This window comes from Erithacus rubecula (assembly GCF_903797595.1).
Source record: "Erithacus rubecula genome assembly, chromosome: 14".
NCBI classification, from domain to species: domain Eukaryota; kingdom Metazoa; phylum Chordata; class Aves; order Passeriformes; family Muscicapidae; genus Erithacus; species Erithacus rubecula.
This window is the reverse complement of record NC_136666.1, coordinates 17,831,131-17,847,110: the sequence shown is the minus strand read 5'-3', so window position 1 is coordinate 17,847,110 and position 15,980 is coordinate 17,831,131. Positions and strand designations below refer to the sequence as shown.

General features: G+C 48.4%; 1 protein-coding gene across 1 annotated transcript in view; it reads right to left on the bottom strand.

Moving 5' to 3' along the window:
* Positions 1 to 9,850: 9,850 nt before the first annotated feature.
* The window catches only part of SMAD6 (SMAD family member 6), a 36,833-nt gene continuing 30,703 nt past the window's right edge, over positions 9,851 to 15,980 (bottom strand). Inside the window, exon 4 of the mRNA XM_079317744.1 lies at positions 9,851 to 10,410. Coding sequence (XP_079173870.1) covers positions 9,869 to 10,410 — 542 coding nt within the window. The 3' untranslated portion in view covers positions 9,851 to 9,868. The remainder of the gene's footprint in view (positions 10,411 to 15,980) is intronic.

Here is a 15,980-nt window from a genome sequence, read left to right as displayed (position 1 = left end):
GGTTTGTATTCACTGAGCTGAATTCAGAGAGAGCCCTACAGCAGCACAGACAGGATTTATGGACTTATAGAATCCTTTAGGCTGGAAAAAAACCCTAAGGTCAAGTCCAACCATTAAACAGCACCAAAAGCAGCCTGGCTGCAGGGCGAGTCAGCAAGGATGGGATGGGTGTCCCAAAGCTGCTGCCTCCAGCATCAAGCTCAGCCCCACCTGAAAAAGGAGGGATAAAGATCTGCTACCCTGAGCAACATCCAGATCTTTGCAGGATGCACAGCACACAAATTTATCCTGTTTGGAGAGGCAGGAGCACATCAGGATTGCTCCAAGTGCCACAGACTCCCAGGTTTAGGTTAGGCTTAGAAATCCTGCAGCAACAGCTCCAGCAGCTCTGCATCCCCATCCTGCTGGAACCTGCACTGAAGGGAAAAATAACACGGGGGGAGGAAGAAAGGCAGCTGAACTTTGTTTAACCCCACAATGAGTGCAAAGGGATTTCTTATTTTCTTCCCTCTGGTTTGTCCATCTCTAATTAGTATCTCAGAGAAAACCATGTCAGAGTTTTGTAACCCCACCAGAGCGGGGAGGCTCAGCCAGGACTGCCTGGGGCTGCAGAAATTCGGAGTTTTTGCTCTGTCCTCCCAGCACTTCCCCCTAGGCCAGACATCACAGCATTCTTTGGTCCAAAAAGTCCTCAAAAGGCCACCAAAATTGGATTGTTGGGAGCTGGAGCTCCCTGGCGTGGAGCCAGCACTGGGAACATCACCAGGACTTCACCATCCAAAGATATAAAAGATGTAACTATGGCCTGCAGCTCCCTGTGGGGACAATTCCCCCACATTTTGTCTATTTAATCTCAAGGGTGAGGAGCTCAGCTTTTGAAATTTCATCCACCCCAGGCACAGCTTGAGGTGCAGGAGATTGAGATGGAGTGGGAAGGATACAATCCCCTCTCCATCCCAAAACCCCAGGGCCAGCAGCTGTCTCAGGGATGCAAATATTTCTGCTATGAACCACTAAAAACCAGGATTTCTCATCCCATGGGTATTTATGGGTGCTGCCCAGGAGCACTGAGGCAGGGAACCATGGAAAGCTCAGGGAAGGCTGAAGCACTCTGAGCTGCAGTTGGATTTTTAGGGTTGTTTCCTGGCAGTGGGTGTGTCAGGAATATTCATTCATAACATCCAGCTCACACCAAAAATCCCAGAGCTGCCATTAGGTATCCACAACAGAAATCAGGTCTAAGAGCTCAACCAGGCCAGGGAACACAATCAGTGCTAAATGATCCATTATCCAGCCAAGGGAGTTCAATAAAACCACCATGACTTCCTAACAAGCCAAAATATGAGACTGCTCATGTAGAAACCTTTGATCCTAGAGAACAACAAGTGCTTAAAAGGAATCTCATCCATTCACCAATTCCTCCCACTCATGGGCTACCAAAACCTGGCCAGGACATTCCTTTGTGGAGAGATGGAGATTTTACACCAGATGTTGGGGATTGATCTTCAGAGCAGCACAGAGCCTGGCTCAGCAGGATTTGGTGCTGCCTGGAAGGTTTTGGGGGTGTCCTCAATCCACATCACCCCCTCCCAGAGCACAACAGGGATCACAGCTGGCTCCTCCTGCAGGGAGCAGGGGCTCCATGGGAGGGATTTACTCCAAAGGAGACACATCCTCCCTGCTAATGCATCCCAGCTTCTTGTCCCTGTTTCCATCTGGGCTGTTTCTAGGTAGCCAGTTTAGCTCCCTGGTCCCACACGTGGCACCACAGCATCGCCTTCCCCACTCACAGAAACCCCTTCCTCTGCTGACAAACAACCCCCAGCAGCTCCTCAAACCCCAAAGGAGTGGCCAACACCAAGAAACAGCAGAGCAGGGCTGGGGGAGAAGGGATAAAACACTGAATAAAGCAAAGAGACAGCTCTGGAAAAAAGCAGAAAGGATCCCGTTTGTATAAGATATTCCGAGCGCCGGTGTCAGTCCATCATGGTTTGTATTAAAGCCAGATGGAGATCATCTCCTCTTCAAAGAGAAGTGGCTGGAGTTGTTACAGTGGGCCAGCTGCTCTGGAGCTCCCCTTCTCCCTGCAGTGTAATATATCCCGTGCTCCTTGGAGCTCACGTCCCATGGAATATCTGTGCAATTTGTAACCAGCACACAATGCAGCTCAGCTGCAATTCCATAAATCACCCCCAGCCTCCGTTTCATCATAAATCTTCTGATAGCTCTGCCTTGCAAAGGACCAAGCAAAGGTTTGAAAGGGTTTTGTTTTGGTTTTGTTTTTTTTTTTTCTTCTCCTTGCATTTCGAAGGGAAAAAGAGATTCAAAGACATTTGCAAAATCCACAAGGGGTCAGTGTCTTGGCAGAAATCCTCCTCCAGCGCCGAGGAACACAGGCATGGCCCCAGCTCCAGGATGTTTTTAATACTCTGAGACAAGGGAAGGATTTGTGGGGGCAGGGGGTTGATTTTGATGTTTCTCCCTGCCTCCTTTTTTTTAATGAAAAAAAAGCAACTCAAGCAGCAATTCTGCTTTGCTGCGCTGTTTTTGTGCCTCGGCACGAGTGACCTCTGAGGAGTGGGAGAGCCCTGCAGGGGGATGCTGACCCTGGCCCTGCCCTGCTCAGCCAGGCAGGGAGGGGGCTCAGCCCCAGCAGCTCTGCCAGTGCTCACAAACATCCCCTGGGGGGACACAAAGGGACAGGGGGATCAGAACCCCCCGGGTTCACTCTGCTGCAGCTCCACGGAGAGCTCAGGGCTCCCCATGGCTTCCCTGGGGCTCCCCAGTTTGGGGACATCACCCAGGCAGGGTGAGGCTGCACAGCAAAGTGGGAAGGGTCAGTGAGACCCCAAAGCTCATCCCAAACCCACATCCCACCATGGAGCTGGTGCTGCACTGAACAAACCCTCAGAGCATTAAATAAAACCCAGTGCCCAAATCCTTCCCTCTCCTGATGCACCTGAGGGGTTGACACCAAAAACAGATCTAAAGGAGGGATGGAAACTACAAAATCTTTAAAGTCCCTTCCAACCCAGCCCATCCTGTGGGGGAACAGAGAATTTCCCAGCCCTTCTCCATACAGTGACCCCAAAGGTGTTTCTAAAATAAATGAAGAACATGCCCAGTGTTGCTGCAGTTCATTCATGACCACATAAGCAGCAGGCTGAGCTTTCCAAGTCCATCTGCTGCTTTTTCCTGCCCACATGGAGGATTCAGAGTTGTTTTGCTGATTTTCCATTGACTCAGGGGCTGCTGCTCCAAGAGGTGATGCCCAGGGGCCTCTCAAGCCTTGGCTTGGTCTCCTCCCTTTCTCAGGTGTGTGGCACCAGACCAGCCCAAAGCCCTGGAGGGTCTCTGAGGGGGGGACTCAGGCTGGTGAGAGAGGAAGGATTGCCCAAATCTCCCTCAAGGAGCAGCTCTGACCTCCCACCCTCCCTCCACACACCACCACTTACTTATCTTGGAGGAAACATTTCACAACATCACATAAAAAATTATTTTACATTTAATAAACCAAAGTTTATGACCATTAAGCTGCTATCAAAAGCCTTCTGGAAATCTCAGTTTGTCTAATTCCAGGCTAAAAATCTCCAAAAATCACCACAGAACCTCTTTCACCTTGCTTAATCCCAGCTCATGTGCACATTTTTATGAGAGGTTTCCTAAGCAGGACAGGTCTGACCCAGCTGGGCCATATCTCCAATTTCAGGGGTTGATAAGACTGGGAAACAGAGAGGAAGAAAGTTCTCCCATCCCATTCCCACAGATGGAGGTGATGTCAGATGTTCCCTGCAGCCACTTTCTGGAGAGCAGAGCTTGGATCCCACCAGGGATTTCCCTGCCAACACAACCAGCTGGAGCAGGGGAGGATTTGCCCTCCTGAAACCACAACCAGAGGGGATCTCATGCAGCAGAAACAGAACTCAGCAGGGACTTCCCTGGTGGGAAGCTCAGAGAAAAGCAGAAGAGCCTTTGTGACCATCCTTCAGCACCAAACCCCACACCCTGAAATTCACACCTTGGGCAGTTCTGAGAAGCAATAATTGGTTAATTATGACTTGCCAGAGTTATTTTGGAACTGCTGCTGGGACAGAAGAGCTGCAGAAGCTGCTGCAGCACCAACTTCCCTGATGGTCCCACTCCATCCCCACCATGAGAGCTGCACCATGGGCTGGCTCAGAGTCCTCAGAAGAAAGAGAAAAACATTCTGAATTCCCCAGCATTTGAATCACAGAAGGGGCTGCCAAGAACGGGCCTCCCTCGTTCCAGTTTCATAATTCCTCAGTGCTCAGACCCCGTTTGGGTAATAATTAACTGTTCCCAGCACAGCCCTGGCACACAGACCCTCAGAATTAACAGCACCGAGTTGATTTCTGTTAATTACACTATTTTGGAAGGAGAAGAGGAAGGAAAGCAATTTCCAGAGATGTGGGGGGATTTTCTTCCCAGCTTTCCCAGGCATCCTTGGGGAGAAGGAGCCACCAAAAATATTTTGTGGCCATTTCATGCACCATGGGCTGCAGAGACACTGAGGGACTGAGCAAGTGCCACTCTCCTGCCCCACTATCACACATTCCATGGCACTGCCAATGGAAAACCCATCCTGGGGAGAGGCAATGGCTCAAAGGCACTTTGTTATTAAAAATAAATTAAAAAATCGATCAATAAAGCAGCTGGAGCCTCCCAAGCCCCTCCTCAGCAAACACCTTCATTGTCTCAAAGCTTTGCCCTTCCACGAGTGGGGTGCACTTCCCACTTCCCCAAGGTCCATTTCCAGCTCTGTCTCCTCAGCCAGGGCTGGAGGGAGGCTGAGAGTCACATTTCCCCAAGAAATTCCGGGAAAAGCACTCCTGCTTTTAATGAGAAGACTTTTTTTTTTTTTTTTTTTTCTCTGCTCTCTTCCATAGCCAAGCTAATAAAAATGGAAAGCAATAAGAAATTCCAGCAGAAGGGAGGTGTGGGGGAGGAGCAAAGGGAAGACACCACTCATTTAAACCTATCCTAAACAGGAGATAATTAGGCACATATATCCCAGAAAGAATAGCAACAGTATATGCAATTATTGGGAATGCACACTTTAAGAGCATTTGCCAAAAATGCCTGTTTTTATTAAAAAGGAATGGTTTCACAAAGGCCCAACTGTAAGAAAGGTTGTAATTTGCCCAAATAAAACTTAATTTGATCCATGAAATAGCTGTGGTTTATTGTGTAATATATGTGCTATGTGTTTTAATTTAATAGAATCCAATATAATTGTAAGCCAGTTGAGTTTCAGAGCAATTTTGGGTTGTTCCCACAGTGTGCAGAGCACAGATGCCACTTTGTGCATCTCACCAGCACATCCATAAATCAGGAATATAGGAAGGATTATCCACCAAGCAGCAAGCAATGCTTCATCCTGCTCCAGACAGGACAGAAAACCTTTGAGAGAAGCAAAAGGAGTTATTTACAGGAAATAACTCAGGATGCTCTGCACTCCACCAGGCTCCTGGATGCAGTTTTGGGGTGCTGGACCAGCCCAGATATCACCCAGAGATGCCATGAAGCTCCTTGCAGTGCCCCCAGCACACCTCAAGTGAGGGGAGGTGGAGGTAAATCTTTATTTTTGCTTTCTAGGAAGCTCCTGGTCCATGCATGAGGCCAGATCTGAGCTCTCCCAGCAGGCAGCTCCTGCTCCCAAACAGCTCAGGGAGGAGCAGGGACACACTGAGGGGAAGAGCCAGGATCTCTGCTCCCCCAGCACAGCTCCAAATTTGAGTTAAACCACCCAGGAACAGCACATCCCCAGAGCCAGCTCCCTCCACAGGGCATTTACTGCATCACAGACACATCTCATTTGTTTTTTTGTCCTGGGACTAAACCCCACAACCCCCCTCCTGTTCCTGAAGCTCATCCACAGCTCTCAGAGCACCAGCAGCTCCATCCTCTGATCCAGCACCACCCTAAAGCTCTTCCTCCCCTTCAATCCCATCCCAGAGCAGGCAGAGCCCGAGCCTGGAGCACCCAGGGATTTGGGAGGCACAGGCTGGTGTGTGAGCAGCTGCTAAAAGCATTAACCCACATCCCAAAGAGCTGGAGACCTTCCACCACTCACAGCATCACCTCCAGCTCCTCTCTCTGCACCAACAGGGATTTCTGTCTTTTCTCTTGGTAGCTCACACACAGCCCTGAATTTGAATTCCAGCTCTGAATTCTGCATTAAACATTGAATTATCCACTTTTGCTGTGGAGATAAAGCCACAGAGAGGAAGGATTATGGCCTGAAGACTGGCAGCCCCCCTAAAACTGCAGCCAAACTTGTGCCACAAAGGCTCTCAACCTCTCTTTCTCAGAAGAGCTGACAGTGGATGGATTTAGCAATAATTCATTTTCCATTCTGGCTGGAGAAAAGCATTTCTCAGTCACAGCAGCAATGAAAGTCAAGGACTGGGATGATGGATGTGTGCTCACAGAGGAGCAGCAGCCCCTGGGACCCAGAGCAGCAACTGGCTGCTGCTCCTCAGCCCAATGCAGAGTTTTAAAACCCATTATTGCTAAATTAAGAGGATCCTGTCAAATAAACACTCCACACACCAAAGCCTGCAAGGACTCAGGTCCAATACTGGAATTACTAATTCAGGAGTTCCACTGGAGTGGAATTGGGGTACACCCACAACACCAGAACTCAGCTGCTGCCTCCATCAAAGCCTTGGCACTCACAGGATATTTGCCCAGAGTTTCACTGCTTGAACAGCAGCTCAGGACATCCCAGCAGCCCCAGAGATGACCCATGAAGAGCCAGGCACTCCCTGAGCTCAGCCTGACCCCTGGGAGCAGCACAAGGGATGTTCCAGCACTGCTACAGAAAAAAAAAAAACCAAAACAAACCTCACTTCCCCACTGCACTGCACAAAACATCCCACAAAAAAAAGCCCCTGGTGGTTTGTAGCCACAGGGGTGACCCAACAGCCTCCTCAGGACAAAGCTGAGCCAGCTCAGCCCAAAAGGAGCCACACAAAGCCTGGAACAGCAGCAGCTCACCCCAAGCACAGCCCAGCATCTTTAATTTCTACCCTTGCAAACAGAACACCACAGACCTTACAGGAACAACAGGGAATGTGCCACTTACCTGGGGTGCTGGGAGACCTCAATTCCTGCAGAAGGAGGAAAAAACTCCACTTGGAGAAGCTCAGGAGGCTGCTCAGAAAACAGTGGAGCTGTGACCATCCTGCTCCTAGAGGGGCTGGGCAACCAGCAGCAGCTGTGGGTGCTGCACAGCAGAATCCCATCAGCTCCTTCATCAAAGCCAAGCTGCTCCTGCAAACCTGGCAGGGCATTCACTCCCCTTTCCCACCCCAAAGGCTCCTCCAGGTGCCAATTCCCAGCCCCAGGTCCAACCCCAGGGCAGGGGATGCACAGGGAAGGCTCCAGCTGGGCTCTCACAGGGTCCAGTGTGCAGCTCAACAGCTTTGAAGTCCTAAAGCTCCTTTGAAGAGTTCTAAGTTTCAATGATTATAAAGTATTAAAGGGGCAAAATGAGACAGAAAAGGATGCTTGATGTCTTATTTCATTGCCTCACCATAAAATCCTTTTTTATTCCCTTTAAAGCCCTGCTGTCAGCTGAAATAAAACACTAGATTTATTCCTGGGGAAGTGCATGAATAATGAGAAAAAGAGAATTAAGCACAATCAGTGGATTGCACAAGGGAAAGCCCAGAGTTAACCTTCAATTCCATCCTTGGTGCTTTTTTTGTCCAAAATATGAAGTGTGTAAAATGATAAAAAAGGTGGCACTGCTACACCAGGAGGAGAACAAGGAGCAAAGGTGTGAGTGAGAAATGCTGGGAAAAAGAAAAGGAAACAGGGAAAGCAATTTCTGCTGGTGCTTCCCAGGTAAAATGAGGTCAGTATTAATAAAAATTTCTTTAAACAGCCCCCAAAACATAAAAATGGCCTCTTGATTGACTGTGTGAAAGTGATACAGCAAGGGAGGTGGGTGGTTTGGCAGGACCCACCAAACCTAAGCCAAAGGGATAAAAAAACCCCTGCAAAGCTCTTGAAAGAAGCTTTAAATGAGAGTGACATGTTTTGACACCGTTCCCTAAGAATGGCTGTAACACAAACAAAAATTAATGATGTCAAGTATTAATACTGATGCTGCAGGAATTCAACCAATGTGGTCCCAATTAAACATCAAATATAGTTATAATTTGAAAAATGACTGCGGGAATGTCATTGCAACATTCCCTGCTTGGATCTCTCCCAGCACCCACCCAAGGTTTGTGTTTCCCTCTGGGATCAGCCCCCACCTTCCTCCATCCCTGCAAGTGCCCAAGGCCAGGCTGGAGGGGGCTTGGAGCACCCTGGGATAGTGGAAAATGTGCAACAAAATGAGATTGCAGGTCTGCTCCAACCCAAACCACTCCAGGATCCCACAATTCTGTGATTCTCCATCCTCACTCACTGTGGCAGGATCATCAGGGCCAGGTGCCAAAATGCACCAGGAGGGCTTTGGAGTAGTAAATTTAAGCCTTATTTAACTCTTTGAGGTCTCTCTGCAAAGATGAAGGTGACAAAAACATCCTCTGCAACCTTGAAAGCTTCCCAGTCACTGGGATTTTGTGGAAATCAAAGGCACAGGGATTTGTGGCAGGACTCTAGGACTTGGCAGAGCTGCTCCCTGGCAATAAATAACTTCTGTGACCAAGCAGAGCCCGTGTCCAACCTGCCCCTGCCAGGCCCAGCACAGAGCAGAGGAGCTGATTTTATCCAGCATTTCCAGGCAGAGTAAATCAGCTCAGACAGGCACATCTGACCAGGACATTTTTTTGGCTGCAGCTGCTCCTCAAAGTAAATATATTCTTCCCAAACACTCCTGGATCATTTATTGCCTGGATGACACACTGGGAGATCTACAGGACAGAGCTGCTCATGGCTCCTCTGAGGCACTGGAGGCATTCCCAAAATCCAGGCCATGCTCCAGTGGAGAATCCACCCAACCAGGAGTTGTCCAAAACCTCCATTTGTTTCTCAACCATCAAACACATCCAGGACGTGCAGGACTCACAGACAACCCCTGGGTAAGGCTGAAAATCCAAACTGGTCCTGCTGGGCAGCTTTGTGGCTGGGGATATTCTGCTTTTCTCCACTGATTAGCACTGATGAAGATTAATCTGCACAATTAATGTGCACCCTGGTCCTCACCCTGCTCTGAGTTATCAGGGAGGTCAGACAGCCCTGGGTGAGAGGAGCTGCAGATGTTCCTCTCACCTCCTCCCAGTGCTCCCTGGCTCTCCAAGCAGCCTCACTCTCCCTCCTCCTGGAGCCAGCTGCAGCCTTCCAGCCCATTCACTGATTTTCCAGGGTCCTGGCTGAGATGGGAGACAGCAGCTGCCCCCTGGAACTCCCCTGACTGCTGCCAACTTCAGCTCGGGGGGGGAAGAAAAAAGACAAATCCCCCCCCGTAATGCGAATACTTTATTATCAATGAGTGACTGGTATTAGCTTTTTGTCTGGGTATTAATAATATTTCAAAAAACCATACATCAAAATTAGGGCTTTCTCCTATTTTTGCTGTATAATTTTTGTTTTTTTTTTCTTTTTTTTTTTAAAAATCTGTATTGAAAGAATTATATAAGCCAAAGTGCATTTTCTGTTTTTTGTCCATATACACATTGCACCATACATAAATAATTACATTGTAAAAATGACTCCATAATTACAAGTATAATATATATTTTCATATAATATATAAAACTTTATATTAAATCTAGGTAGATGATATTTGGGATAAGTCCTTGCCTTTTTTTTTTTTTTTTTTTTTTTGCCTTTTCTCTTTTTTTAAAAATTTTTTTTTCCGCGCGCCTTTTCCCGGTCGTCTTTTTTTTCATCACCGGTTGTTACTGAGCAGAATCTCCAGCCAACACGGACACGAGGTGATGAACTGTCTGGAATAACAAGGCCCCCAACCTTTGGCAAAGCTGATCCTGACACTGTTGGGGTCGTAGGGCCCGTCTGCATAATCCAGCTCGGCCGTGTGCTGCAGCAGGCAGGACTTGTCGTAGTCGAACACCTTGATGGAGTAACCCGGCATCACCTTGCGCACGATCAGCGTCCTGCAGCTGGGCACGTCCAGCGTGGGCGAGTTGACAAAGATGGGGTGCTCGCTGCGGTTGTAGGCCCACACCCCGTCCGGCTCCTTGCTCAGCAAAATCCCGTAGCCGATTTTACTCCGAGTCCTTCTCACAGTCTCGCTCCTGTTGTCCAGGTTGAGCTGTCCCAGGCAGAAGCCGTTTCCTTGAGGTAGGTCGTAGAAGATACTGACGGATTGTTCGTACACTGTGTACAGGCGGCCCACGCGCGTCCGGTGCTCCCAGTAGGCCACGTTGCACCAATGGCTCCTCTTCACGGCGTCGGGCGACGTGCTGGCGTCTGCGGGGAGAGACAGGGTCAGGAGAGCTGGCACCAGCTGGGAAACGGCAGGGATGGAGCCTGGGAACAGCTCCTGCCACCCACGGGCTGTGCGTGGTGAGAGCTTGGGTTTGTGTTCAACCCTACCCTTGTGTTCAACACAAAATCGCTGTTCAACCCAACCCTCGTGTTCAACACAAAATCACTGTTCAATCCAACCCTTGTGTTCAATGCAAACTCCATGTTCAACCCAAAATCACTGTTCAACCCAACCCTTGTGTTCAACACAAAATCACTGTTCAACCCAACCCTTGTGTTCAACACAAACCTGGTGTTCAACCCTACCCTCGTGTTCAATGCAAACCTGGTGTTCAACCCAACCCTTGTGTTCAACACAAAATCACTGTTCAACCCAACCCTTGTGTTCAACACAAAATCACTGTTCAATCCAACCCTTGTGTTCAATGCAAACTCCATGTTCAACCCAAAATCACTGTTCAACCCAACCCTTGTGTTCAATACAAACCTGGTGTTCAACCCAACCCTCGTGCTCAACCCAAAATCACTGTTCAACCCAACCCTCGTGCTCAACACAAAATCACTGTTCAACCCAACCCTTGTGTTCAACACAAACCTGGTGTTCAACCCAACCCTCGTGCTCAACCCAAAATCACTGTTCAACCCAACCCTCGTGCTCAACACAAACCTGGTGTTCAACCCAACCCTCGTGTTCAACACAAAATCACTGTTCAACCCTACCCTCGTGTTCAACACAAACCTGGTGTTCAACCCAACCCTCGTGTTCAACACAAAATCACTGTTCAACCCAACCTTCGTGTTCAATGCAAACTCCATGTTCAACCCAAAATCACTGTTCAACCCAACCCTCGTGCTCAACACAAAATCACTGTTCAACCCAACCCTCGTGTTCAACACAAACCTGGTGTTCAACCCAACCCTTGTGTTCAACACAAAATCACTGTTCAACCCAACCCTCGTGTTCAACACAAAATCACTGTTCAACCCAACCTTCGTGTTCAATGCAAACTCCGTGTTCAACCCAAAATCACTGTTCAACCCTACCCTCGTGCTCAACCCAAAATCACTGTTCAACCCAACCCTCATGTTCAACCCAAAGCTGGTGTTCAACCCAACCCTCGTGTTCATCACAAACTCTATGTTCAACCCAAAACTGGTGTTCAACCCAACCCTTGTGTTCAACATAAATTTCATGTTCAACCCAAAGATGGTGCTCAATCCAAAACTTGTGTTCAACACAAACTCCATGCTCTTCCCAAAATCAGTGTTCAAACCAAAACTTGTGTTCAACACAAATTTCGCACTCAAAAACTGTGTTCAAGCCAAAACTGGAATTTAACCCAAAGTTCATGTTCAGCACAACTTGTGCTTAACACAAACTCCATGTTCAAGCCAAACTTGTAAAGTTCGTGCTCAATCCAAAACCTGTAACCATAACTTGTGTTCAACACAAACTTCATGTTCAACCCCATATTTGTGTTCAACCCCAACTTGTATTTAGCCCAAAATTTGTGTTCACCTCAAAAGTTATTTAACCCAAAATTTGTGCTCAACCCAAAGTCCATTTCAACCCAAAGCTTGTGTTCAACCCAAATCCTGTCTTAATTATGTCAAATGCCACCAAGACTGGCAGCTCAAGCCCAGGCTGGGGACCCCACAGGATGCCCATGAGCTCAGCTCATCTCTCTCTCTCCAATTAATGTCCAACCCTGCACCCAGCAGCTGGATCCCTGTTTTCTCAGGGGATTTGCACTGCTCCCACCTCTCCAGCACCCTGTGCTCCTGCAGCTCCACTTCCCAAGCCCAGTTTGTGCCGAGCCTGGGGACATGCCTGGATGAGTGACCCGGGTGTCTCCTCTGTGTAACATTCTCTGACAGCCACGCTGATGTTCCCACGGGGAACATGAAATCTGAGGAAGTGTTTCATGCCAAGGGGGAGTAGCTGCTATGAACTATACATGTCCTTCTAAAAAACCCATTGGAACTCTCTCCAGACAATGAGAAACGTCTCATCTTTCTAGGAATTACACTCAGGGAAGACGGCAGGGACGCAGGCTGCCAGAAATCTGTTTAATCTATGATGCCTCCAGAATTTATGATGTCTCCAGAAGGAAGACAGGAAAAGAAGGAGCCCCAAAGAGGGCGAATTAACCACTTGCTGAACATCATTCCTGCTCCTGCCACACTGTGGGGTTTGCAGGCAGGGAGCACTCAGCTCCCTGACAGCCCCTCACGTGCCCGCGCCCCACTGACCCCGCTGCCTCTGTGCCATCACATCCCATTAACTCACCCAAGGGCTGATGCCATTATTTTGCTCCAGAGCCCCCATTTAGCACTGGATTTCAGGCCCAGCCCCTCCAGCCCTGCTTCTTTTCAGGCTCAAATTACCCCGGAGGGCAGCGGGCTCCCCTCCCCATTAACCAGCTTTGAATTAAGCGGCTTTGTTGGAGTTTAACTGGAGTTGTAACTCTACAAATTTCAGGGGAGGGCCAGGGGGGAGGGGTGGCAGGGCAGGGAGGGAGGGAGAAGGATGTTCTTTGCTGTGGGCAGTGCTAATCAGCCTCAAGCAGCAACATTTGAGCACATTTTTGGGGGAACCACATCTGTCTCTTCCCCTTCACCCATCACAGGTCACATTTTTGGGGACACCATCTCAGTCCATCCCCCTGCCATCACCAGGGACAACTTCCACTGAACCAGGGTGCTCAGAGACCCCTCCATCATCCAGTCTCCACAGCCATTTTCCCCTGGGACATCCTACAGATGCTCACAAAGCCTTTCCAAAGCTCTCCCCAAACTCTGAGCTCTGCTCTTGTCCCATTCCAGTGATCTGGGGGCTGCACACCAGCTCAGGGCCTTTCATGTGCTGGAGCTGGAGGCTGGTAGCAATTACTGAGCTCTGCATCTGTTTAACCTCCCAACCTCCTCAAAGCCCTCCATGCCCATTAGCTATGTTGGTTTTGTTATTACATTTTTGAGAAACTACTGCTCAGCCCCTGCATTTCCCTTACAGATTAAAGATGGGACAACTTCAAACTTCCAGTGTCCCCAGCAGCTTCATTAATCAGGGGAACAGTCAGCAATAAACATTTATATAGGAGTTTCTCATGGTTTATTGCAAATTAATATACAAGGGGGTAAAGTAAAGCTGGAGGAAAACAGTGCCTATTCTACAAAAACATTTTGTTGGAAGTGCCAACAGCCCTGGTGCCATCTCTGCTTTCCAGGAACTGGGAAATATCTAACCAAAATCATCCATGAAAACAGGAGAAGGGTTTTTCACATGAAAATAGATTTATGAAAAACACTTCCATGCAATTTATGGCAGGAACTTCACTCCATCCATCCATGAATGCATTCCCCTGCCAATGTGCTGCTCACCTCTGTCATCCTGGCAGTGCCAGCTCACAGAACCCCTGACATGTCCTGTGCTCCTTCAAACAGGTGAGGATGTGAGTTTTAGGTAACTACTCCTCAAGAAGTGAGACGTTTTCTTTCAACCCACTTCTTCTGGCCAGGGAAGAGGAAAATCTTTAAAATTAAAAAAAAAAAAAACAACCAAACCCACCCTCAGGGAAATGAAGCCCTGGACAGGGGCAGTTCAAGGCTCATCTGAGCCTGCAGGAAGCTGTCACAGGGTCCCTCTCCCTCCTTTTATCTCCCACTGCACTCAACCAATTCCTGCAAAGATGAACTCATCCCACAGCCCTGACATAAAACAAGCACTTCAGCAAGCCCCCAAATCAGGGGGGCCTGTGCTGTGTCTCATCCCCTGCCAAGTATTAGTTTGCCTCCAGCTATTAGCCACTACCACTCTGCAGAGAGCAGGGGCGGCCAGCACACCACCACCTCCTCCTCTGCCTTTTAAATAAATATTCCTCTTTTCCCTCCTCTTTTTTTTCCACGCTGCCCTTTATGCACAGACAAGAAAATCCACTTTTTGTTCTGTTTTTTTCTCCCCCCCTCCCACTTCTGCTGGAACAGAGGCGAGCTTGTTAACGTTCTTTTTGAAGAAAGGAAAATATTTGAGTCCTGCAGTGGTACAGGATGGGTTTTTAACAACTATCATTGTAGGCAGCTACAACTTGTAGCAGCTCCAGAGGGGCTGGCGTCAGGACTATCTCCTCCATCAAAGCACCTCCATCCATCAGATGCAGGGGCTGAAACTCTGCCCTGTGTTTACTCCTTCCTCCACCAATGCCTCACAGAACATCCCAAAGTGAATTCAAACAATTAGAGATAAAGGAATGAGATAGGAGAATGGAAGCCAGAATTTAAAGGGAAAAGGCTCCAACGTGGCTCAGGCAAAAGGAATCTGGGGCTGGGAATAAATGCAGAGAGCAAACACTGTAAATCCTCCTGGTGTTAGCAGCACTGCTGCTGTCACTCCCTGCAGAGTGTGGAGGTAAAGAAAATAACTTGAGGTTTGAGACTATTTGTGATTTGACAGCGTTTTCTGCCAGTAAAGTTCAAAGGAGTGCTTTAAAAGAGAAAAGAAAGATGCTTTTTTTCCAAAACAAAACGCTGCACAGTCCCACTGCTTGATGCTGCAGTTAAAAGCAGGATGGAAAACATGGGCAGATCATGAAATACATGAAATAAACAGCTCTGATTCACTCCTTGGCTTTTCCAAAGCCACCAAAACCTCCTCTCAGCAGGTCAAATGGCCCCCTCAGAACATGGCTGCAAGGAAGAGCCTCTCAAAACACATTTAAGAGGTGCCCACAGGGAAGACCATGCACATGAAAAATAAATCACTGCACTCTCCAGATGTGACAGGGACTCAAATGCACATCTGGGAAACCTGGAAATGAAGCAGGGCATTCAAAAGTCTCCCCACTACAGAGCCCACTCCCCATTTCCATCTCTCCCTCCTGTACTCCTGGGTCACAGGGCAGCCTCACACTCCCCTGGCCATGGAGCTCAGCCATATCCTCCCTCAACACCTTTCCATTCAGTTTTATTCCACTTTTGGACTAATCAACCCATGCTCAGTCATTTTCCTCCCCTCTGCCACAGCACAGACCTGTATTTACACTGCCCAGCACACAGGAGCAGGGAAGCAGGAAGGTCACAGCCACACACAGGTCATTGTGAACAAGGTCCAGATAAAAAGCCCAGCACAAAGAACACACACATTTCCCCAAAATCTATTAACAGTTCACTGGGGAGCCATCAGTTAAAATAATCCCCCATTAATACCCTTGGAAGCAAGGAGCAGGGTAAGGAAGGGGTTAAAACTTTCCACAGCAGAAATGGAATTTTTATGGCCTGGCAAAAAAAAAAAAAAAAAAAAAAAAAAAAAAAAAAAAAAAAAAGAAAGAAAAAGAAATTAATTGTCAATCTACCCCAGCAAAGCTCACAACCATTTTCTTTAAGCCAATATACTTAAAATACCTCTGCCTTACAAGTTTCAGCTGGAATGCATCACTGTGCCCCCCAGAGCCCCCCTGCCACCCCAGCATGGCCCCTTGGGCTGAGAGCTGTCCCAGCATGGGGGCCCCTCTGGGGACACACAGCAGCCACCTCTGGCTGCCCATCCCCACTGGGAT